Source organism: Lutjanus erythropterus, chromosome 1, assembly GCF_056507025.1.
Source record: "Lutjanus erythropterus isolate fLutEry1 chromosome 1, fLutEry1.hap2, whole genome shotgun sequence".
Classification (NCBI taxonomy): domain Eukaryota; kingdom Metazoa; phylum Chordata; class Actinopteri; order Lutjaniformes; family Lutjanidae; genus Lutjanus; species Lutjanus erythropterus.
In genome coordinates this window covers 47,078,945-47,104,070 of record NC_139317.1, presented here as the reverse complement: position 1 = coordinate 47,104,070, position 25,126 = coordinate 47,078,945, and the positions used below count along the sequence as shown (strand labels likewise).

The 25,126-nt window shown below is 37.7% G+C and overlaps 1 protein-coding gene across 2 annotated transcripts in view; it reads left to right on the top strand.

The window, feature by feature from the left end:
* sh3gl3a (SH3-domain GRB2-like 3a) overlaps positions 1-25,126 on the top strand; it is a 54,517-nt gene that overhangs the window by 21,704 nt on the left and 7,687 nt on the right. For both annotated transcript variants that reach the window (XM_084722463.1, XM_084722455.1), the window contains exons 2-6: positions 14,599-14,667; positions 18,058-18,130; positions 18,251-18,394; positions 21,981-22,114; positions 23,090-23,248. In XM_084722463.1, the coding sequence (XP_084578589.1) occupies positions 14,599-14,667; positions 18,058-18,130; positions 18,251-18,394; positions 21,981-22,114; positions 23,090-23,248 (579 nt within the window). The remainder of the gene's footprint in view (positions 1-14,598; positions 14,668-18,057; positions 18,131-18,250; positions 18,395-21,980; positions 22,115-23,089; positions 23,249-25,126) is intronic.

Sequence of the window (25,126 nt, the reverse complement as noted above, 5' to 3'; positions counted from 1 at the left end):
TCACTTTCTTATGACCTTCTGCATTCTTTTTCCGCCATCCGTACCCTGCAGGCACGCGGTCCAGCTGACCCAGAATGCCTCATAACTTGTCCAGACTAATTTCCCAAGATCCACCATGCTGTGAGGCTGACTGTGCTGAATTTTATCTCTGCATTGTATTAATTAGTGTGAACCAATATTAACACCCTGCAAAATCGGAATAATCTAATTAACCTTTATGTCTTTAAATCCAACCTTTCTTATTAACCTTGAAATCTAAAGTCCAATCTCTTCTAAGAGGTTAGGACGATTTTACTTTTTCCAGTGCGTGTCAAATAGTTTCATGAGTTTTCACAGAAAAAATTACTTTATCTCCGTATGAGGTAGATAAAAGTTTAGGACCTAATGGCAAATTAAATGTCTTGCTATAAGGATTTAATTAATACTTAATTTTCAAGCTCCAGGCAACACACTGTAAAAAAAGAATAGTTGAGATAACTCAAAATTTTAAGGCTACATACAACAACAGATATTTGTGTTTTGAGCCCAACTCAAACTCTAAAGTTTCAAAAAAGTTTTGCCAACCTATAATCTTTAGTTGGGATTATTTACTTTTCTTCTTAGGGGAAGCTTGAATCTTTGAGTTTTAGAAACTCAAAAATTGGTCATAGTGAGTTGTGAACTTGATTTGTCATTATTTTGGAAATGAAATGGTTTTAATTGAAAATATAAAAAAAAATTAACTATCATTGACTTTCACTTCAATGCATTTACTCAATTTTTTTAAATTCAACATTTGGGGGTTTCTAAAATTCAGTGATTTAAGTTGATCTAAAGAAGAAAAGTAACTTATCTCAACAGAAGATGAGTAGTTAGTAAAACTTTTTCAAAACTTAAGAATTTGAGTTTGGCTCAAAACTCAAAAATCTATTGCAGTATATTGCCTTGAAATTTTTTTGCAAGTTTTTTACAGTGTACAAAATGGAGCACACAGTTTTCCTGCTGCATTATCAGTGAATATGTATTTACAAGACTCTAATCTGCGTCTTGTGCTTTTACATCTAAATATTAATTTACCATGTTACTTCTGGTTATTAATTACATGTGTTTAGTAACTAATTTCTCTAATCCTTAAACTTTACTGAAATACAAATATTAGTCCCAAAATGTGGTAAAATTACTTAACATCATTACAGCTTTTGGTATAATCAAACCTAACAAACTCAACAGAGTATTTATTGCAGCTCTGTTGGACTGAAATTAACTATCACCAAATGCACTACAACACCATGAGCAAAAACAGGTTGACAACATCAAATTCAGAGTGACACAAGTGCATCAGAGCAGAATCAGTGCTGATCTTAGTAGAGATTTGTGGAGGACAGCACAAAGATCAACAGCGATGGAAGAGTTCTGCAGTGCTACTTGACAGGGCAAATGATGGATTTCCTTTTCTCATGCTTCCCCGTTGCAAAGCACAGTCACCTGCTTACGTGTGTTACTGCAGCAAGCAATGTAGATAGGCTGGTGCGTTGTGGACACACAAATCCAGTCTTGCAAATAATAGTGCAGCAATCTGTCTTAAAGATCTGATTTGAGAAACAAATCTGAATCATCTGCCGTCTGACCAAAGCCTAATAATATCCTTATGTGAGAACTGACTGTAGAGTCATGTAAAGTCAAAGTGTTGGGTTGTAATGGCCATACTGTATACGTGTGTGGTATCCTAATACGTTTGGATGTTCTGTTAGTAGCCTCACAGCTGATGATTCATGATAAAGGACTGATGCAACACAGCTAATGCAGATTTGACATCAGCGTTCTACTTGAGCTAAAGCTGTTCTCCATATTGTTTCAGTGTCAAGATTGCAATGCTTGCATGTGCAGTTACCACACTGCAAAAGATCTGATGTAAGAAGGGGATTTAAGCATTTGGCCATTTTATTCCTCCATAGAAAATGAAGCTTTTTGTTGTAATGACTCCAAGGTTCTTTAGGCTCTGCTAATGTTTCTGCATGCTGCCTTTGCAGTTTCATATTTGAATTAAATTTCATCTTTTAATGAACCTAGTGCTAGGATACACTAAATGACAAACCACTGTGACCCAATTCACGGTTCATTCAGCTTTTACTGACATTGCTGCATCACCTTATATTATTTTAATTAGACTTGCAGCAATTAATCAGCTATGAGCTGGTTAATAAATTAATCGCCAACTAATTTGATAATTGATCAATTGTTAATTGAGTTTTTTTAAAGAAAACAGTCAAATGTCTCTGATTATTTTCTAGATTCTTTACTCCTCTCTGACTTTAAACTGAATATCTTTGAGTTGTGAACAAAAAAATATATTTGAGGACATCACATCTTTGATTTTGGGAGACACTGATCAACATTTTCACCATTTTATGGACCAAACAACTAACTTGTTTTTACATTTGAAAACTGGTCACCATTCACTTCCATTGTTTGGGAGATTCTGCAACACTCTTTTCCTGTGAAACTCCAGCAGTGTTTTGTGGACTAAAAAAACTAAACCCAACCTTCAATCAGCATGAGGGTGAGTAGAACTGAATTTTCATAGAGTTTGGCCCTTACTGTTGCTTTGTCTTCGATTTGGCTCATATTGCCTTTACAGGTTGTATAGCTAACTTGTGCTGTAACTAAAACTGATGTGGACACTGATGTGGCATTTTGCATTTTTGGAATATAGTTTTTTGTCACCCAAAAGCTATCGTATGTGCAAGTTTCCACCATTATTCCAGTCATTCGCCGCAGTTTCACTCACTCAACTGTGGGATTAGGCCAGGCCTAATCAGGTCCTCGTCTTGTTGTTTGTAACTGTGCACCCGTGAGTTCTGTGTTGATTTCATCTGAGTCCTAACTCAACATAACAGCAGTAACTGAGAGGGTGCCCTCTGGGGATGAACAATTTTTAAAAATTTTCATCAAAATCACAGCATGGTCTACTGAAGTTTTCAAATTGCCTGATGTGTGATATTTGTTTAAGGTGAACTGTATGTCCAACATACCACTTAAAATTAAATATTGTGGTGCTGCAGAGGTGTCCTGGCCAACACATCATTCTCTAGACTTCAGAAAACATCTTTGTTTATTACAGATCCCTGAAAAAATAACACACCATCATCGTTTTAATGTGCTTTTCAGCGAAAGTGATAATAATCATGTATAAATTATCCTTTCCTCTAATTACAATATCAGTCAAAATATTTGCATTTCTTCAAAAATCATTCAGCCCTAGTAGCCACCTGATGACTCTCATGCTCACATACAACTTCATATTGAAAGCATTTTTGTCTTTGGCTAGACAGGTCAAGGGACTGACATGACACTGGGAAAAGTTTCTCAATCCAGAGAGTTCGCTAATGAGTCACTTTTTGTACAGTCAAATAATGATGGCGGTTGGATAACTGCAGACTGAATAATGAGGCGAAAACCAAATGTCAGTTGAGTCTGATGATCAGTTTCTTGGTGATTCCCAACTCTATCCTTCACACTTTTCTTCTGTTCATTCTGTTCAAGATTGGTTGTTGACGTGGGACTCAGTGCTACCATTCATTAAACAGGCAGCCAACTGGAGGAGTGATTAACAGCGATGTGATGGTAGTTGACCTCTGAGCAGAGCCACGAGCTGCTCTGATCTATGAGCAGAGTTGGACTAAACTCATTACGTTCCAAACTGCAGTCCAGAAAATGGATAGTAATGGTCCTGTGTTTCGACTGGGTGCAGTAGTAATCTCTCAAACTCACACATCACAAATTGTACAGTTTTTAGTTCCTCTTACACATAATGTGTTTCTTGGGTTGTTTTTTTCCCTTCAAAGTCATGAAATGAGCATGAGCTAACATCACTGAAAGTGAAAACACTCATTAGAGAGCACAGTGTTAGTTCAAAAAGTGACACTGTGGCCAACGAACATACTTGCCAACCCTCCCTTTTTTCCCAGGAGACTTTGCCCTTTCCCTATTCCCTCCTTGGATCACAATTGACCCTTCGCTAAAGACCACCCTTACTGCCAAGCTCTCCATTCTTACACTGTATTTACGCGTTTATAATGGTAATGGTGGCATATTTAACATTGAAATTGAGGGTAATTGTTGAAGCACAAGGTCTTCCTCAGAGATGTAAATAAAAACCAGCTCCTCATTGCTAGCTGACGACGGTGGATTTTTCTGACATGTTTTTAGACAAGAACCCTGTCAAAGTGTAAATGTAAAGTTAGCTCACACCTGCATACATGATGTAACATTAATGCTAAAAGACTGAGGCTAAAGCTAGCTTACATGTCCGCAAAATTTGGTTGGATAGTGTAATACAGCAATCTGACAATGAGTGCTCTGAGCTGGGTGAGGAGTGAGAGGAAAATTTCAGAGTAAAATAAATAGTAATCACTGTTTCACACCTTTACGTTATTGATTATCTGTGGAGTATAGGCCTGAAAACATAAGTTTATCATTGAGTGATGAGCCCTGATTTAAACCCATATCTGTGCAGTGTAGACATTTCACTGTCTTATTATGAAAGTTGAGAAAATACAATGTATTATTTTTCAACAAGAACATATAAAATCAGCCTTGAGCTATTTGCTAAAAAAAATCAGAAAGATGAAAAAATAACACTTAAAACACAGCCAGTCTTTGTCTACATACACAGTCATTTTGGATTTTTGATATAAATGATGAGCATGTTTTTGAATGTTGGCATGAAGTCACATGACCTGTGTGCACCCATCTGTGACAGTCAAATGACTATAACCTCCAGGATACACAAACCATTCAAGGATTAAAAATGATGATATGGATTGACGTTTTTGAAAGTGGATTGCTGAATAGTTTGAAAAAATATCCAGTTGTGACTATTTTGACTGATATTGCAGTTGTGATATAATTTGAATATTAGAGGTAAAGATAATTTTTCCATCATTATTCTTATTTTGATTGGAAAACAGGTTAATGGAAAGATGGTGTGTTTTTTGTTTGGTTTTTTTTGTTTGTTTTTTTGCAGGAATCTGCACCACATGAAGATGTTTTTAAGTCTGTAGACTCTGATGTGTAAAACAGGACATCTCTGCCTCACCACATTTATTCATTTACAAGTTGACACATTTTGCCTTTAACAAATATTGCACCTCCTTCGATTTGAAAATAGCAGAAAGCCATATTGCGATTTCAATTCAAATTTTGATTAATTGTGCAGCTCTACTTAGGATGATAAGGAAAATGTAATATCAGAGTGTTGTTTCATTCTAACATAATCCTGTTTGGACCACAGTAGAAAAACAGACTGGGATATTGATGGCGACAGCTGTGGAAATGTTCCACACTAATGTACTCTTGATACAGTGTTACTGTTTGGCTGCTGGCTCATCATTGTGTTTGTTCAGAATGCAGCGTGAGCGAGAAGACAAAGATATTGTGCTGCTTTGTGTGTGTGTATATGTGTGTTCTCTACAAAGGAAGGAACAGGCAGAGTGTGTGTGTCCCCTCTGCTCTCCCGGGCCCGTCTGTGTTCAGAGTGCAGGAAAACGGAACACACACATCAACACAGTCGCATGATCCCAGAAATGACTGTAAATGAACATTCAGCGCCGCCACTTTCTTTTATCTGAGACTTAAAAGAAAACTCTGACATCCTGGTGATGAACACCGCAGCTCGCTGGAGAGTCCCTTCATGTCAAAGCCCCCGTCGATCTGAGCAGTTTTACTTTCACAGTGACTGTCTGAGCCTTGTACTCGCTCTCGGTTCACTGCTCAGGATAATTGTAACTCTAATGTGTAGATTTGATGGCGTCAGTGTGGATTAAAAGCAGGGTGGGCACCGGTCATTTGGTGCCCCAGCTGCCACCTGCTGCTGTAGCTTGTGCTAATGCATCTGGCCCCGGAGCATGTCATTGTTCCGGCGAGCGTTGCTGCTTCCCCCTTTTGTCCCTTTTTACGTAACACCATACAACTCTAACGTTATCTGGATTGAAGTGACATGGTGCACTTCTTCATCTAAGAAAATCTTCACAATAGAGAGCTGCAGGAATGAGGGAGCAAATTAGCACTTCCTGTTCCCTCGTCTTGGAAGTCGATGGGTTTTTTGAATGGAGTCTTGGTGTTTAGATTAACTGGCTGCTGTTTAATTGGGATTAATGCTTTCTTGATGCCAAAAATCTGAGCCAGTTCTCAGCTGAGCTGGTGTCATTGTCACATTCTATTTAACCAGACAGACTCAACAATAAAAACTGCCCACTTGCCCAGAGCAAGTAAAATGCCATACCAAGCTTGTAACTTTAGTAACTAACTTTCCCAAAAGGGAAAGTGTTAAAAAATAACTATTTGTGATTATTGATTAATCGATAATGTAACAGCAAAAATGCTGTTTTCAGACTCTCAAATATGGGGGTTTCCTGCTCTGCTCAATTTATCATCATGTTAAAGTGAAACCTGCATGTTTTAGATGTTTCCCTGCTCCAACACACCTGATTCAAATGATCAGCTCATTATCAAGTCCCTACAGAAGCCTGACAACAACAAAACATGCAGGGCAGTGGACCCTGAGGACCAGGATTGGGACACACTGCATTAGAGTGCTAGATTAAACATGACAATTAACTTTAAGTCAATTAGCATAGGGACAAGTAGAAATTGACTTTGGGCAAATAGATGAAAAAAGCCATTAATGTTGAACCCTGCAGACAGTTTTTGTAGTAAGCCTGTAAAGATGCACAATGGTACCTTCCTGTTCGCTTCACTCAGTACCCCTCCCACCCCCTCCACTGTCCTAGAAAGCCTCTGGCAGCCAGATCGGGCTCATTTCTCCAATTCCTCCTGAAAAAGCATTTCTCCTGCTAATTTTACCCAGGCTCTGACCCACTTGGTGCTAAAACTCTCATACTGCTGGCAGCACTTGTAGTGGAGCCTTACACACACACACACACACACACACACACACACACAAACCATCAGTGCAGGGACAGGGACAGGGGCAGCAGGGCTCTCCACTCTGTTTAGATTGCTTGGCTGTGCTTGTTAGCATACAGAAAGTGATTTTTTGGTTTAGCTTGCTCTAGCATCAGCAGTGATGGTGCAACTGATCAAAGTTGCTTGTTTATTATGAAACAGCACAGTTATAATGCAACAGTTAGTGTCTACACCACTCTAATGACCAAACTTCCCATTAGCTGGTGCGACAAACTCTAACTTTCTCTTCTTACTGGATCACTGGAGAACTTACTGAGCTCAGTATGAGCAAGTTTAATACACATATTTATACAACACAGTGTTTAATGTGTGTCTTAACACACAGCTGTACAAGAACTTTGCCTCAATAAAATACAGTATAAACTAGAAGAGGTCACTCAGTAGAGTGCAGATCACCATTGGACAACAGTTAGTGAAGCACCTACTGCAGTGTCACCACAACTACCATATGCAACCAGTGGAGATTTGAGTCCAAATGAATATTTGTGTCAAGTTTAAATAAAGTCACTCAAAGCGTTCTTGAGTTATCGCATTCACAAGAATGGGATGGGAAAAATTTAGCTCTGGACAAGATGCAGGTCATGCTCGCTCAGGATGCTCAGGATACTCACTCACACACACACACACACACACACACACACACACACACACACACACACACACACACATAGGTATCCCCTGCCAGCTTATGCCTTGAGTAAAAATGTAAAAAATATTTATTGATAGAACTACTAAATTAGGCTAATAATGATAAATGTTCAAGTCAGTAGTACTTGACAGTTTTAAGTTTTTCAATTTGTTTGTTTCTCAAAAAGTAGTAAGGTGTGACACCCAGACAGTTAGACGATTAGATGCAGCTTTCATAATTACAGATTTTCTTATAGGGAGTTGTTTGATGCAGGCTTTGCACCTCCCTATAATGATGATGTAAAGGTGTCTTACTCCTAAAATACAGTATGGTGTTCTTAACAAGCGCTATTATTCAGAAAATAAAAGAAACCCGCAAGATCAAACAAAGTGAAAGATGAACACCAGAGTTGGGAAGTAACTAAGTACAAATACTTTGTTACTGTGCTTAAATAGAGTTTTCAGGTATCTGTACTTTACTTGAGTATTTATTTTTCTGACAACTTTTTACTTTTACTCCCTACATTTGAACATATCTGTATGTACTATTTCATACATTTTCAAAACAGTTTTGTTATTTTATTTGTAATGCATTTGGGGGAAATTATTAATTATTTTTTGTTTACATCATTGTATGCCGCCTTCCAACATTAAGAATGCTTTCAACCTAAATGGACGGCACAATAACACAAAGAGAAAGATTATTCTTTTGTGTATCCACCAGTGCATATCACACACAATAGACAAAACAAGACAAAAGTGACATCACAAGACTGAAAGGATGTAGGAAGATGTAATGACATAAAAGATGTAACACAATGAAAAGGTGGTAACAAGACTCAACAAGACAAAAAAAGACATAATGAGATCAAAACAACATAACAAAACATAACAAGACAAAATGATGTAAAAGATTCAACAAGACAAAAACGATGTAACCAGACAAAAACAAGGTAAAGGATGTACAAAACATAATGAGAGGAAACAAGCCCAAAAAATGTAACCGGACTAAAATGATGTAAAAGATGTAACAAGACTAAAACAGTGTAAAACACATAAGTGAGAGACACTGGAGAAAAGGTGAAGTTCAGTTAGTTTTGCACAGTAACAGCGAGGAGAAATGTCCTTCAGAGGATGATTTTTTTCATTTCAGAGTCTGTACTTTTTCACTTTTACTGCAGTTAAGAAGTTGAATCAACACGTTTACCTTTACCAGTCTTTTTTACTCAAGTATTTCTACTTGTATTTGAGTAAAGAATGTGTGGACTGTTGCCACCTCTGATAAACACATTAGTCATATCATTCTTTCTTTTTACAGGACCGGTTGTGTTGTTGGAGAGTTTTATTTATCAAGTTAAGGAGAGTTGTGTTGTAGATTTGATTGTACTTTTCTTTGTCCTGTGCTTTAGATGTTGCTGTGTTGCTGCCTTGTATGGATGATGATTAGGATCAGAGAAATGTATCATCAGTGAAGTAAACCTGAGACCAGCAGCAGACTTGTGTTATTCTTTGGCTCTTGACATTTCACAGCATACGTGTCTCTGTTTCTGTTTTTTTTTTTTTTTTTTTACCTGCGCTTGCACAGCTGCTCATTACTGCGTGACCTCCGCAAACACGGCATCAACACAGAAACGCTGTTGTTTTCCAGCCTTCCCCTCCGCCCCCTCCCCCGCCCATGCTTTCCCAAAGCCTCCGTGGTACAGTACATTGTTTGCTGATCCAGTCTGGGTGCTTACATAAGGCCTAGCAGCAGCAACACTTACTCCAAAGCTGCTGTCATCATTTACTGATGCAAGACAATGCAGCATGTTCAGCTTCACCCCCCCAGCTGCCTTCACACTCACTCATCATACTCAGCATCCACTCAGAACCAGTCTGGATGTTCATTAACCAGGAACATGTTATATTAATATTTATATCAGTCGGACTCACATGACTTCACGTGTTGCTGCTGAACATATGAAGGAACACAATTGAGGATGCGCAAAACTGGATTTTTGCCAACATTTTCCAACTCATTTTGGCTGATTGCTGATACTGATATATGCACATATTTATTTTTTCATTTAATTGCAGAGAACATCAAGTCTCTCCTGTGGTGGAATTAACATATTATTATACCTCCTCTTATCGGCCTAGCCCTCTGGTAGAAGACATAAAAATCCAGTGATTTTCAAAATGGACACATGCACTGGCTAAAATAAGAAAACTGCCTCTTCATTTCAAATAGCAACTTTGTTATCAAAAAACCTCCACACTACAGACATTCAGTTCGAATTCAATTTCAATTCAACAGACGTTATTGACATAAATGCCATATAAACAATATTGCCAAAGCATCTTGGAGGTTAATAATAAAATTTAAAAAATTCATTGGTAAAGTAAAAAAGAATAAGGAAATGGCATTATTCATTTAATGTGTGTTTCAGTGTGTGTACTCATGAAGGATTGATTATTGGCTTGTGTGTGTGTGAGTGTGTGTGAGTGTGTGTGTGTGTGTGTGTGTGTGTGTGTGTGTGTGTGTGTGTGCACATGTCACTGGTCGAAACAGCGGTTGAAACAGCAGCCTAAGCAAGGATGCCCAGACTTCCCTCTCCCTGGACACTTCCTCCAGGTCTTCCAGCAGGATCCCAAGGCATTCCCAGGCCAGCCAAGTGACAGTCCCTCCCATGTCTTTTTCCAGAAATCATGACCCTGTTACTCAAGATCATCCACAAACTTTGTTGTGAGCAGTTTCATGTAGGAGCTATTTTCTTTCTCTAGCCGTCAATAGTGTCACCACATAGAAGACAGTGTGCATCTCCTCGTGGATGAGAGGTTGCAGTAATGCTGTCACAAGAACGAGCCAAAAATACAAATGATACAATAATACAAATACAAAATGAATTCAATTTGGGATTAACTGTTCCTTTAATATCATCAGGGAGTGAGATTGACCTTTGTGCATCATCAAGAATTACAAAACTTTAGATAATCCCCCTTTTTTTGCCTTCACTCTTGCGATAGCTGTGAACAGAGTCATTGCATTTTAGGGTTGTCAGCAGTTGTCCACTTCTCATGAGTACCTCATCTCAAGAACACCTTGAGGGAATTCTTTCACATTTGGACTGAATGGTGAACTGATTAGAATTTGGTGGTCAAAGGTCACTGTGAACTCACAAAACATATTTTGCCTCTGCGCCGGCAGCAGCTGTGGCAGGAGGCATTACGTTTATAGGGCTCTTTGCCTCTTTGTCTTGTGAGCATGATATCTCAGAAATGCCTGGAGTGAATTTCTTAAAACTTGGTCCAAACATCCTTTTGGACCCCGGGATTAACTGAGTAGAATTTGGTGGTCAAAGGTCAAAGGTCATTTTTGGCCATAATTCAAGAGTTCATCTGCTAATTCTGACAAAATTCTACACGGATATCTGAGATGATTAAATGAGATGATGACATTTTATATCCAGAAGGTCAAAGGTCAGCTTTACTGTGGCACTATAATGTTCAGATCTCTGTCAGTCCTCTGGATAAGCTGCTTGCTTTTATCATTTTCGTTGTCATACATGAGTCTGTTTCAATGGCTTTCTTTATCATCTGTGAAGTGAAAATATTGGATTACAGTCAGAAAAGTAAAAGTGTGCATCCTGCAAATCGCAGCACATCACAAGTGTCTTTCCTGCAGACTCGCGTCAGCTGATCTTAACATCTGTCACTGTCATGATTTCTTAGTTGATTTATGGATGTTTATGAGCAGGAGGTGCCACCATCACAGAGTAAGTCACTGTGATTCAACGGTCTGCAACCTTTACAATCAGGAGAGCCATCTTTGGCCAAAAAAATGAAAGAAAACAAATCTGTCTGGAGGCTTAACTATTATTTTCATACATTCATATATATTCAGCATACATATCTGGCTTATGGAGACTAGTCATACAAACTTTAGTTGACAAAACATTTTTGATGTATAGGTCACATTACAGTTCTTTTTACAGTGTTGAAAAATAGTTGAGACAACTCAACATTTCAAGGCAACATGTTGAGTTTTGAGCCCAACTTGAACTCTTGAGATTTGGAATAAACTTTAAACTTTACTTTCTTAATAATTTACTCTCTAGATAAACTTGAATCTTCGAGTCTAAGAGACTCAAACAAAAAATGGATTTCAAAAATTGATCACAGTGAGCTGTGAACCTGATTTGTCATTATTTTGGTGCCTGAAAATTAAATGGTTTTAATTTGAAAATGTTACAGTTCCAACCACCATTATCTCTGAAGATAAATACAACTTTTTTTTGGTTTCTAAGAGTTTATCCAAAGAAGAAAAGTTTATCTTAACAAAAGATTTGTAGTCAGGTAAACTTTCCCAAAACTTAAAAATTTGAGTTGAGTCAAAACTCTGTTGCAGTATGTTGCCTTTAAGTTCGAGTTTTCTCAACATTTTGAACATGTAAAAAAAAAAAAAATGTTCTTCATCTCAGTATAATTTTTTGGCATAGCCACAGGGAGCCACTGGAGAGCGGCTAAAGAGTCGCATGTAGCTTCAGAGCCACAGGTTGCAGGTTGTTGTATTGTGTAGGATGTTGATGTGTTACACTGAGAGGAAGGGCTGTGAGGTGTGACACAAACTGTATCATTCAAAATCCTTTGAGTTTGGAAACTAAGCTGTTGTACCAGTATGACCCTGCTGCTCCTGAAGTCTTTAGGGATCTGTACTTCACTTATACACTTCCTGACATTCTGTGTATGACACTTAATGTCCCTGTTGACTCTCAGCTGTTCAGCACCCGTTATGATGACTCAAGTCTTGTTTCTATTCTGGGTTGATTTCCAGGTTCTCCCACTTCATAGCTCCCTGTTAAATGTTGCACTGTTCACAGAGCTGTTAATTGGACGACTTTCAGCAGGGCTGCGTCTGCACCCATCATCACAGTCACAGTCTGCTCTATATTTAACCTGCTGCTAGTTTATTAACCTTAAAGGAAGTTCTGTTTCATCCGGTTACAGTGTGAGCTGGAAAGCTTGTTCTTTCAGTCATAGGCATGGGGACATGCTTCTTTAGAGCCACTTTTAGTGTAGTGTTGATAAGTTGAAAACTGCCAAAGCCTTAGGGAAAAAAAGAATTATGCAAATCGCCCCATGACATGACATGAAAGTGGGTTTATCAGAAAGCAGATTGCAGCACACACTTAGAATAACTCCTGAAAGGGAAAAGGGAGGATTTCTCAAGTTGTAGAACATGAACTTTGTGACTGAACTGACTGAAGTTTTCTTCCTCGCTGGCCGACTGCCCTAAATCCTGCAGTATTAGTCCACTATTTGTGCACCCAGAATTTTAATCCTCTTTAAATCTGCCAGAGAATGGTGTCAAAGTGCCATTCCTCTGTTTGACACACATTTAAATACCAAGTGCTGATTGTGGATGGTCGGTGTAATACCAGACTATTAACAGACACAGTCATTCAACTAAACAGCTAAATCCAAATCACAAATGCAAATCTCACACTTGTTATACAATGTGACTTTATAGAGAAACAGAGGAGATGGTCTGCACTCAGCTGTGAAAAGTGGAAGTGTGTGTGATGAACTATACGTTTACTGGCAGAGTGTCAGGGGGGAGTGGCTAATCTTTCACCAATAGGACAAAAAAATGCAATAAAATAAAGGATGACATAATTGTGAGTTGTGGTTAAGTACAGTTCCAAGAAGGTCTCCCTTAGTCAGTAACTGATATAATGCACCACATGACGAGCACATTGAGTGACACAAATCAAACACACCCACAGTGTTGCATGCTGGTTTAAATGTCCATGCTGAAACCTTCAGCTGTGACGTGTCGTTATAGTGGGACAGAAAGGCAGAGTGGACTGGAGTGGATATACATGTGTGTGTGTATATATATATATATATATATATATATATATATATATATATATATATACACGTGTGTATATATGCTGAATATACATATAATCACTCCATTACTTCATTATAATACTGTTTATCACACATTTTACTTTTATCAAAAATATGCAGTCCCTGCAATTAAGATATTGCATTTATGATATAATCTTTCAATCAATTGTGCAACCCTACTGTGGAGGTGATATTGTGTGTACCAGTGGTTTTCAAACAGAGCTACATGATTGGGTTGTAAGAAGAGTAGAATATTTTAACTTTATCACATTTTCTGGAAGTTGAAACAAGGAAAGAAATAGTGTTGGCTGTTTTGATTGATTATAATTTAAAATGATCCTGGTTAAATAATTACATAATTATCTTTGAACCTAAAAAATACTAAAAGTGGATTCCTTAAGGGGACAGTTCACCCCAAAATCAAAAATACATATTTTTCCTCAGGCCTGTAGCACTATTTATCCTTTTATTCTATTTTGTTGTGAGTTTCAGAGTTTTTGAGATATCTGCCATAGAGATGTCTGCCTTCTCTCCAATATATACTGAATGGCACTAATGCTGTGGTGCGCAAAGCACTCAGAAAATACATTTGAAAAACTCAACAGCAGTGTCTTTTTCAAGAAATCATGACCCAATTACTCCAAAAAATCAGCAGCCCTTGTTTTGAGCAGTTTCATGTAGGAACTACTTTCTTTTTGCAGTAGAAAGTACCAGAACTACTTATTGTCCACTAGAAAGAAAGTAGTTCCTACAAGAAACTGTTCACAACAAGGTCTGTGAATTATCTTGAGTAACCAGGTCATGATTTTTGGGAAGAGACACTGGTTTTGAATTTTTCAAATGTGTTGTGTCCTGTTATATTGGAGAGAAGGCAGACATCTCTATAGCTGATATCTCTATATCTCTAAATAGCTCTACAGGCCAAAGAAAGAATCTGTATTTTTGATTTTGGGGTTAATTGTGCATTTAAGACAAAATCCTCTGGTCAGTACATTTCTGTGTTGTCTGCCTCTGTGATGTTTTATTCTGCCATTAATGTCATAAGAAGTGTCTGGTTATTTAAGAAGATGAATAACGCTCCATGATCCTCTCTGTGCTCTCTCTGTGCAGCTACTCAGTGAAAAGATCAGCGGGGCAGAGGGGACGAAGCTCAATGAAGACTTCATGGAGATGGAGAGGGTGAGTTCAGCACCTGTGGGTGTCTGCTCAGCAGCAAACATGCTCTCGTGATGGATGCACAGTGATACACTCGGTGGTGTTGGGTTGATTTCCTGAGAGCTTCCTAAGTGAGAGTCAGCTCACCTAAAGCTGATGAAACACTTGTCAGGAGGGGCAATGTCATTGATTTCACAGATTTTCTGAACTCTGGTAGAAATTAGATCAACATCAGTCTAATAGCTGTGTGTTAAATGGGGCTGTGTCCTAAATATCAGTGATTTGAATCATCAGTTGAGAAGCCCTCGAGTCAAAGTTCATTTTGTCAGATGAATCACTGCAGCCTCGTTATAACCTGACACAGGGCAACACAGGATAAGAGAATGGCAAGCTTTTAAATCTAACTGATGGAAATAGAGGGCAGCAACGTTGGATAAACTACTGGCTACAACAATCCAATGTGATCTGTAGTTCAGCTGAGGGCTCTGTCAGGAGTCATGCAGCAGTGATGCTTCATGTTGCAGGAGAATTTAATTACTGAGCAGGATGTACATTTTTTATTTTTTTGAGTGTTGGGAAATAGAGTGCTGCAGGACTGAGTCCCAAAACACTGACATGAGTTAGTGTTTTTGCACCTCCATTTTCCCTCACCTCAAAATCAGTGGGTTTTTAGTTAGATGATAGTTAGAGATTTTCACCCCACTCTTGAGTTCTGAAGCTTTTATGAGTCTTAAAAAAGATGGCTGCTAGCAAGTGTTGTGTTGTATAAGTTCAAACTTAAAAAGACATAAAGTTCAGTTCACAGAAATAAAATCAGTATAAAATTACTTCAAGCGTAATTCAGATTATTAAACTCTTGCCTAGACTTCTCCAAAAATAGAGGTGGATTTTTGCTTTGAATGTAGACATTGTCTGACATCTAAAACAATTCAAACCACAATCAAAAACCGTTAACATTATTAAATACTACAGCAGTAATGGTTTAGATGACTATTTTGAGTTGAGTTTTTTTTTGTGCGTGTGTGTTTTAATTGCCCCAGCTATTACAACAATGGTAACTCTGTCTTCTTGTATGAATCTTAATATTACAGTCTTGTCCTTATTGGTGAAAATGAATCAATCGTGTTAATTAATCAGTAATTAATTAGTGCACATATATCTTTCTCATATCAAAAGATTACAAGTTTATTTCAAGTAGTCTGAGAGATATGACGGAAAATTAAAAAATATATTACAATTGACCCCAATCTCTCCTAGCTTAAAATATTTAGAATGACTTAGTATGTTTTTTGAGAAAGTATTTTGACAGAGTTTCTCATTATAATGGATCTTATTTTTTCCATCAGACTGTCAGAAATGTGCTTCCACAGATACAGATGACTGTGAGGATTCCCAGTCATGCTTGTCATGGTGTTTGTAGATGGCTTATCATAGGCAACTGGACAAGGACAACCAAATCGAGTTGCCTATGATAACCCTTCTATGCACATGCAGATACAGACATTTGGATATGAGTGTATAACATGGATCTATCTGTGTATTTCTCACTGTTAACAGACTGCAGTGTCCTTCATACACTTCTCTGATAAACCACAGAAGAGAGAGAAGCATGAGACTCCATGATCAGAGAAAATTTATATCACATCAACACTTCTGTTCATACTGGCACACACTTTCACTCTCTCTGCTGCGATCACGCTTTCTTTTTTAAATCAAAGCAGGAATTCAGATTCTGGTACAGGCCTAGTGTTAGGTACAGAGCTGGAGTCAGGATGTGGTTAGCCTAGCTTAGCATAAAGACGGGAGGCAGGGTGAAGCAGCCTGGCTACGTCCAAAGTGAAAGCACGTACCTACCAACACCCATTTACCATCAGCCGACCGATCTTTTTAGTGTGACACAGTTTGTCCATTCACCCAGCACTTCTGAGCAGCGTGGGTTCTGCCATTGAACACATGTTCTGACTTTGGACTCAGTAGAATTACAAGAAGCTGCAGCTCCCTCTGTAGGCACAAATTATTTTTACATTTTTGTTTGTGTATGGATAAAACAATCTGTTCAACCTTGTCCTGACTCCAGCTGTACTTAAAGCACAGACATGAGAGGTTGAATTACTCAGTGAAGATTTCAGTCAGCTTCAGAAGTTCTTTAAAAACAGAAGAGATTCTATTTTTGTTTGTTTGTTTTTAAGGATTTTTTAGTTTTGTATGAAACTCTCTTTAGTACTCTTTAGTTTTTAAATGAACTAAACAAAGTTTTGCCAGCCCATAATCTTTTGTTGACCTAATTTATTTTTCACTTCAATGAGTTAACTCAACAGATTTTGAAATAAAACATTTTGGGGGTTTCCAAAACTCAAGGATTCAAGTTGCTGTAAATTAGAAAAGTAAATTATCTCAACAATTATTATAAGTTGGTAAAACTAAAAGTTTGAGTTGGGCTCAAAACTCAAAAATCTATTAAAGAAAGTTGCCTTGAAATTTTATATTTTCTCAGCTTCCTCATTTTTACAGTGTTTGAACATCATGCAAACATGAAATGAGATAAAATGGACAGAACTGAAGCACAGTGATTATTTTCATTATTGATTAATGTTAGGGGTGTCCCGATCTGATATTGATATCGGATATCATTCCGATATCAGCCAAAAAACGAGTATCAGATTTTATCGGACTGCATCTAAAATCTCAGATATAAGCGCTCCGATAAGCAGTCCATTTTCTGCTCCAGCACTTCTATCCATAGGTGACTCTGGTTGCTGACTATTGTTCTCTGTTTGAGTAACATCACTTGATCAAGTCTTTTCTAACATTCCACACTACAAAATAAGTAATAAAAGTATGTATGATTCATGCTGATATCGTATTGGATCGATATTGGTATCAGCCAATACTCAAGGCTGCAATATCGGTATCGTATCGGAAGTGAAAAAGTTGTATCAGGACATCCCTAATTAATATGTCAAGGAAATCAAGAATAAAACAATTTTTACTTAGCAGACAGCAGCAGTACAACACACTGCACAGTGAGGACTCTGTTTTTTCCAGAATTACAGATGTATAATATTTATTTTTTTACATTTCAGGCTTCAAAGTATGGCAGCTGCATTATGCCATCACTATAATATACTTAACTTATTTATTTAGTTAGTTGTTAATTACTAATAATCAAAAAGAAAGAGTAAGTGTAAAGTAAATTTACAATGCAAGACCTTGAATAAAGTATTTGTTCCAAATAAGAAACTTTATAATTATCTTCAGACATATTTTGTTCAAAATATTTTGTGTTTATGAGCCCAGCTTGAACAGCTGAATCATTTACTGACTGTGATGTTTCAAATAATCCTACAGGATGAAAAAAGTGGCTAATAACTGTAATATCTCCTGTTTTTAACACTCTTGTCTTTCTTTCATCAGAAAATTGAGGTGACCAACAAGTTAGTGTTTGACCTCATGTCCAAAACAACAGAATACCTGCAGCCTAACCCAGGTAAGAAGAGATGGATCATGTTTTATTTTTATTTCAAAGAATTTTCTGTCCTTTTATCTGCTGCTACACCACTGTCCTGCAAAATGACTCATGAGCTGTTTTCATTGTTTTCCTTCACAGCTTCTCGAGCCAAACTGAACATGTTGAACACGATGTCGAAGATCCGTGGGCAGGTGAAGACCACTGGATACCCTCAGTCTGAAGGGCTGCTGGGAGACTGCATGCTGCGCTACGGCCATGAGCTGGGAGAGGATTCTGTCTTTGGTACCAGTTCTCATTTTCACAAAATAGATGCACAGCAGAGAGGTAGAATATCGAATGTCATGATAGCTTTTATATAGACATTCACTCTTAAGAAAAAAAATCATTCTTTCATTGTCCTTAACCACTTGAAGGGTTGTAGGGGGCTGGAGCCTATCCCAGCTGACATTGGGAGAGGGGCGGGGTTCACCCTGGACAAGTCGCCAGTTCATCACAGGGCTGACAGACAATTAGTCAACAATTGAGCTAATTAACCTGCATGTCTTTGGACTGTGGGAGGAAGCCAGACTCCCCGGCCCCTAAGTCAGCTGGGAGATTCGAACCGCGACCCTTCTTGATTTGAGGTGGCCATGCTAACCACTGCAGCACCGTCCCACTGTTAAAAATAAAGCCACTTGAAATACCTTTCAGAGGTGAATTTCTCTGCGTCCTTCGTCCTTACATTCCCAAAACAGCACAGAAACCCTCACACAAGTAGTGTTAGCATTACCAAAGAAAAAAGTTTTGTTTGCATACCTTAAATTCCTGCAAGAGCAATCATTCTAGATGCTATATTTATAACATACACACCTGTCAGCATAAATAAAAACCCTTCTGTGTCCTCGAAATATAACAGACGCTGGATATCTGCCACATGTGTCATCCATCCATCCATTATCTATTACTGCTGACACTTGATATGTTAGCAAAGTATTATTGGTGAGCCACACAGGATTTGAAGAAAAACTCTGCATGCTTGTTTGAATTTTTCTCTGATAAGATATAAAGAAAACAATGTGATGCATTTTCCATTCAAAGCATCAGTCTGCAGCTCCAGCTCTGTCCAGGGTTTGTATGGTTGCTGGTAATCCTTGAAAACACTTAAAGTTTAATATGGTGTTTTCAAGGTTTGAAAAGTGTTTTGATTTTGTGCTTGAAACTGCTTGAACCTGCTGTTTTGTTACTTTAACTAGTTCATGTTTTAGATTAAGAAATAAAATAAGTTGGATATTGGCTCAGCCAGGCTGTGTTGGATGCCAGTGGTGCTGCAACTTATTCTATTAATCTTTTTCCCTATTAATTCTTTATTTGTTTCATGAGCTATACAGTGCTGGAAAAGCTTAAAACTGCACTTTAAAAAGTTCTTGAATTTGATTTTGGACAAGGTGGAGGAACCATGTTTGTCTGTCTTGTCACTGAGTTACAAAGACATGTGTGTTCACACGATTCATTTAACAGCCACAATCATGCAGTAACAGTGTAAAATGTCTCGCTTTAAAACAAGACTTCCTCATCAGGTTCTGTGTGAGAACATCCACCACTTTCTAAAACTCTGCACCATATAAACTCCTGGGCTGTGACCACATCACTCAAACTAATAGCTAATCCTGCACTCTGAGCTAAGCTGGAGGTTTCCTTCTTGGGATAATGGATTTCCCACCCATCACTTCTGTAATCAGTGCAGCTTAAGTCCTTAAAAAAACTTTTCTTATTGATCTGCCTATGAGATCTCAGTCATTCTGGTTTGTTTTCTAACCCCTGTGTGTGCAGTAGGGCTGCAACTAACAGTTATTTTCATAATTGATTAGTCGAATTCTCAATTAATCAATTAGTTATTTAGTCCATAAAATGTTAGAAAATGTTGAAAAATATTGATCACTGTTTCTCATAGCTTGTTTTGTCCACAACCCAAAGATATTCAGTTTCCTGTCAGATGAGCAAAGCTGAAATCAGAGAATTTTATTAATCAGTTAATTAATCCTGTCACAATCTTGTCAATTGAAAAATAGATTCAAACATACAGGAGCACACAGACGTATTTTTCAAGTCTTTCCTGTAACGATTATTTTCATTATAGATCTGTCAGTCATTTTCTCCATTAATTGATTAGCTGTTTGATCCATAAAATGATTGTTTTGTTTAGTTTACTGTCAGAGAGGAGTAAAGAAACCAGAAAATATTCACATTTAAGAAGCTGAAATCAATTTTGACTCTTTTTCTTAAAGAATTACTCAGACTGATTAATGATCAAAATAGATGGCGATTCATTTAATAATTGATTAGTAATCGATTAATTATTCCAGCTGTAGTGTGAATCACTTTTTGGTCGCTGTTAAACTACAGTCAGAGACTCAGCTCTTCCTGCTCAGATGTTTCACTTTAAAAGTCTTTTAGTGAAGGGCACAGTCCTTCCATTTCCTGGTAGTTCGGTTTTATGGCTCGATGATCGATGTTTGGTGGTCAGTTTAATGTGTGTCTGCAGTTTCACTGTGTGGCTGGAGACAGCTGATAGAGGAGCAGACTCATGGATGGAAAATTCATCATGTTGTGACACTTCTTATTTTCAGGGCATCTCTTTTTATGACCCACTCTCTGATAAATAATACTTACTGAAGCCAGTATTGACACAGTTGAATCACAGAAATTTTGTTTCTGTACATGAGCTAATGTAAATCCATCTATGTAGTAAGGGGTCATCTTTTTAGTCAGTAGTTAGTCAGTAGTTACAGCTGAAGTGATTAGAGCTATAATATGTAACATTTCTGCATTAAAATGTGTTATATAATGTTATATATTTAAGTAAGATGTGTACTTACATTATCCCAATTGTGTCCAACAATCTTCAAACCCAGAGAAACCTGTCATGTGTTCAGTGTAACAGTGTGTTTCCTGCTAGTCATTGCTGGCTAGTTGCTAGTTGTTGACAATGTTAGATATGTCAGAGAGTGATAAAAGATGCTGGCAAATGTGGCTGAACATAACATTACTAAAACATAAATCTCACCTTCTCCATGAACATGGTTTCTATATATGTCATGTCAGACAGATTTTCATCAGTGACTGTGGTTAAAAGTGAAGATAAGAGCTCCCATGATCCCACGCCATTTCACGACATCATCAAACCACGTATTTTGATAATGTTTTAATGTGAGAGAGATCTCTAGCAGCAGAATTTACATGATGTGCATTTAAAGGGACAAATGACAGTCCTTCCAGAAAGTACCAATGTTGCGGTCTCCTGCACAACTGACTGAATATTTTACTATCTACTTTTTAAAAAATTTTATTACTGATCATGAAAAGAACACAAGGTTTGTCATTGTGAGTCACATTTATCAGTGCTCAGTGCACTTTTATATCGTTTGAGCTCCAAAAAAGATTTTGTGTCTTTGTGGAATCCGTCCCCACGTGCACTTCTTCATTTACAGATAAAGCAGATTTTGTTAGAGTTTTGTAATGCTGAGTCTTTTTGGTAAAGTTACTGTGAACACACAGAACAGAGTGCAGTTTTAATCTCCCGGGAACGAGTTGTCTTTGAATCTATACAAAAAACTTTTTACCCTCAATTTTCACTTGCTCTCACAATTATATTGCAAAAAATGGCTAAAAACATAAAAACATGCATCACAAATCCTGGAGGGATTGAAATGAGATATTACTTAAGTGAAACTACATATTTGGAGCATTTAAAAACCACACTGTTCTACACACAGCACATCTGTGAAGCCAAAACTAAAACACTGACACAGTGGTGTTTTCAGATGATCTCTGTGTTGCGGTGCCCTGCTGAAAAGAGCACAGGTTAACTGTCTCTGTCTCTGTCCTGCAGGCTGTGCTCTGGTGGACATGGGTGAGGCCATGAGGCAAATGGCAGATGTGAAGGACTCCCTGGACATAAATGTCAAACAGAACTTTATTGACCCCCTGCAGAATCTACAGGACAAGGACCTCAAAGAGATCACGGTACATTACAGCAGCTGTACCTGAACATACACACGGTGAAACACAAGTGGTCGGCCATTTTTGAGTTTACGATGCCAACGCATTATTGTAGTGTTGTTGCAATACTTATATTTCTAATTTTGATACAATACCTTGAAAAATCTCAATGTTCGATACAATTTTTGATACCATGAGGAAAACATTTTGGCATAAAATTTTAGATTTTTATTAAAAAATATGAGACGAGTGACAAGAAGAAGACAGCATTGTGAGTAAGTGTAAAGAGTTGTGACTATAGGGACACTGCAATTAATGATTATTTTCATTGTCGATCAATCTGTCATTTATTTTTTCAATTGGTTATTTGGTCAGTAAAACATCAGAAAATGTTGAAAAATGTTGATTAAAGCTCAAGATGATGTATTCAAAGAGAGGAGTAAATAAGATGAAATTAAGAAGCTGAAATCAGAGAATTTTAATATTTTTAGTCTTAAAAAAATGACTCAAATAGATTAATCAATTAATTAATCCTGTCAGTCTTTTCACTTTTCAAGTCTTCATTGTAACAATTATTTTCATTATTGAGCAATCTGTTGATTTACTGTCAGAGAAAAGTAAAGAAAGCAGAAAATATTCACATTTAAGAGGCTGAAATCAGAGCATTTTGACACTTTTCCTCTTAAAATATGATGCAAACCAACTGACCGATTATCCAAATAGTTGACAATTAATCTAATAATTGATTAATCATTGCAGCTTGAGTCAGCTCGCTGTCGGAGAGAAGAGAGAATGAGAAAGTGCAGCTGGTAACAGAGTATTGATACTGTGAAAAATGAGTATTGAAAGCATTTCAGATACTTATTACTGACATTTATCAACAAATCAATATTTGTGACAACATTGCACTCTGTACAGTTTGTTGCCAGAGGAAGTGTTTGGACATGTGATTGTAAAAGAAGCTACATTACACTGGCATGTTCCTGTTTGTGTTTGCAGCACCACCTGAAGAAGCTGGAGGGCCGCCGGTTAGACTTCGACTATAAGAAGAAGCGTCAGGGGAAGATCCCAGACGAGGAGATCCGACAGGCTGTGGAGAAGTTTGAGGAGAGCAAAGAGCTGGCTGAGAGGAGCATGTTCAACTTCCTGGAGAATGATGTAAGAGAAGAGAGAACTGTAGCAGGAAATAAAAACATGGACCAGTAGGGAGTGTTAAACCTAAGGCAATGTTGGAACTTATCAGTTATCGTCTGATGATGGTTTAGCCTCCGGGGGCGACGATCAGTCTTTCAGGACTTCCAGTGAAGTCAGCATAAAGAAGTCACAACAGATTGTTGTGTAGTGGAAGCTTCAAACTAAAATGTGTCTTTCAAAACAAAACATTTTACTCTCCAATATGTTTCAGTTTGACAAATAAGAATAATATAGAAATGTAAAGAAGGAAGGCCCTGCACAGCAGCAGGCAGTGTTGTCAAACTGTTGGTATCTGTTAAAATGATGGCCAGTATCAGGAGTAATGTTGCAGGAATATTTTTAATCCATTTAAAACATTTTGTTAATGAAGTAGTGCCATGTTTTCAGTCGAATGCCTTTTGCTTGACTTGTGCAGACACATGAGTGAGGTGAACACCTATACAGAACAGAACAAAAGGTCAGATGCTAATCTAACATGACAAAATTAAATCACACTCAGAGCTTAATTTTTTGTTGGATGCTGCTGGAACAGGATCAGGGAGTTTCCAGACTGGGACGGGCACATATTTAATTGGATCCAGTACCTCCTTTGTCACAATCAAAGCTAATATTTAATGTTATCTGATGATCACTGCAAGCCCCATAGTGACGTAAGTGGGTGTTTGTGCTTTGAATCTGATGAAATAACTGGCTAAATTCAGAATGGTGTTTGTTAAATTACCACAGTGCACTATGACACATGCTCATATTGTGGCTTGTTTCAGGTAATTTAACCACTGTTCACAAGTTTACGTAAGCTTTATTAAGTCAGCTATAACTGAGCACACAATCAAATGTTGGACTGACTTCATGAAGTTTCATTAAGTTGTTCTGCAGCTGTCGCTCCCTCTCCCTGTTTGACGCCTCACACCGCAAAACCTGCTCTGTGTCTGATTGTGGTTTTAGCTTTAGTGATGATTCTTAAAAACATAGAAGAAGTGTGGTGCAGAGTCATCCGCCCCCCCACCCCACCCCCCAAGGTTTACTTTAGGGGTTATTGCATCGGTGCGGTGCTGTCCATAGTACTGACAGCAGAGAAGATCCATACATAGACAGAATGGTTTCGGTTTTTGTGGTTATAAATAGAACTTTGAGCCCTAATTTAATTCCCCCCCATTGTGCACAATCCACAGACTCTTTGGGGGTCCACAGGACAAAAAGGACAAAAACATAATTCAGCAGAGGCAGGGATATACAGAGCAAATCACACCCTGACTTACATTATAACAGAAACCTATTACAAAATGTCAATATTATTATTTGTTTGGCTTTTTGATGGCATGGGATTACATGTACTTCTCCTTCATCCTCTTCATGTGTGTGTATGTGGGGGGTACACACATAGAGTCTCAAGGTTTGTTGAAGTTAGATCAAACCTATTATTTTTGTTACCTGAACTCTCCCTTTATGTTCTCTTGATTTTTAAGGTAGAGGGCAGAAATAGCAAATATTTGATGTAACCTTCAGTCTGTGTTTTAGCCCACTTCTGAACAATTAAATTGTTGTTTTAATATTATGTCATAATGAAAAATTGTTGGGAATCACAGTGCTAGTGGTACTGTTTATTAATTCATTTGTATATTTTATTATAGATCAAATTTGGGCAGATTTTGAGCAATTATTGGGCCGGAAAACAACAAACCAACCTGACAACACAGAACAGGACATACAAAAAATGTAACCACAAATTAACAAATTTCTTCCCATTATTACAATAATACATTAGAGCATGTAATGTTCCAGAGTTGTTTAAAGTTCTGAGTTGTGTCATTTTGCTGGAGGGTAAGTTCTTGTATGTTTGTG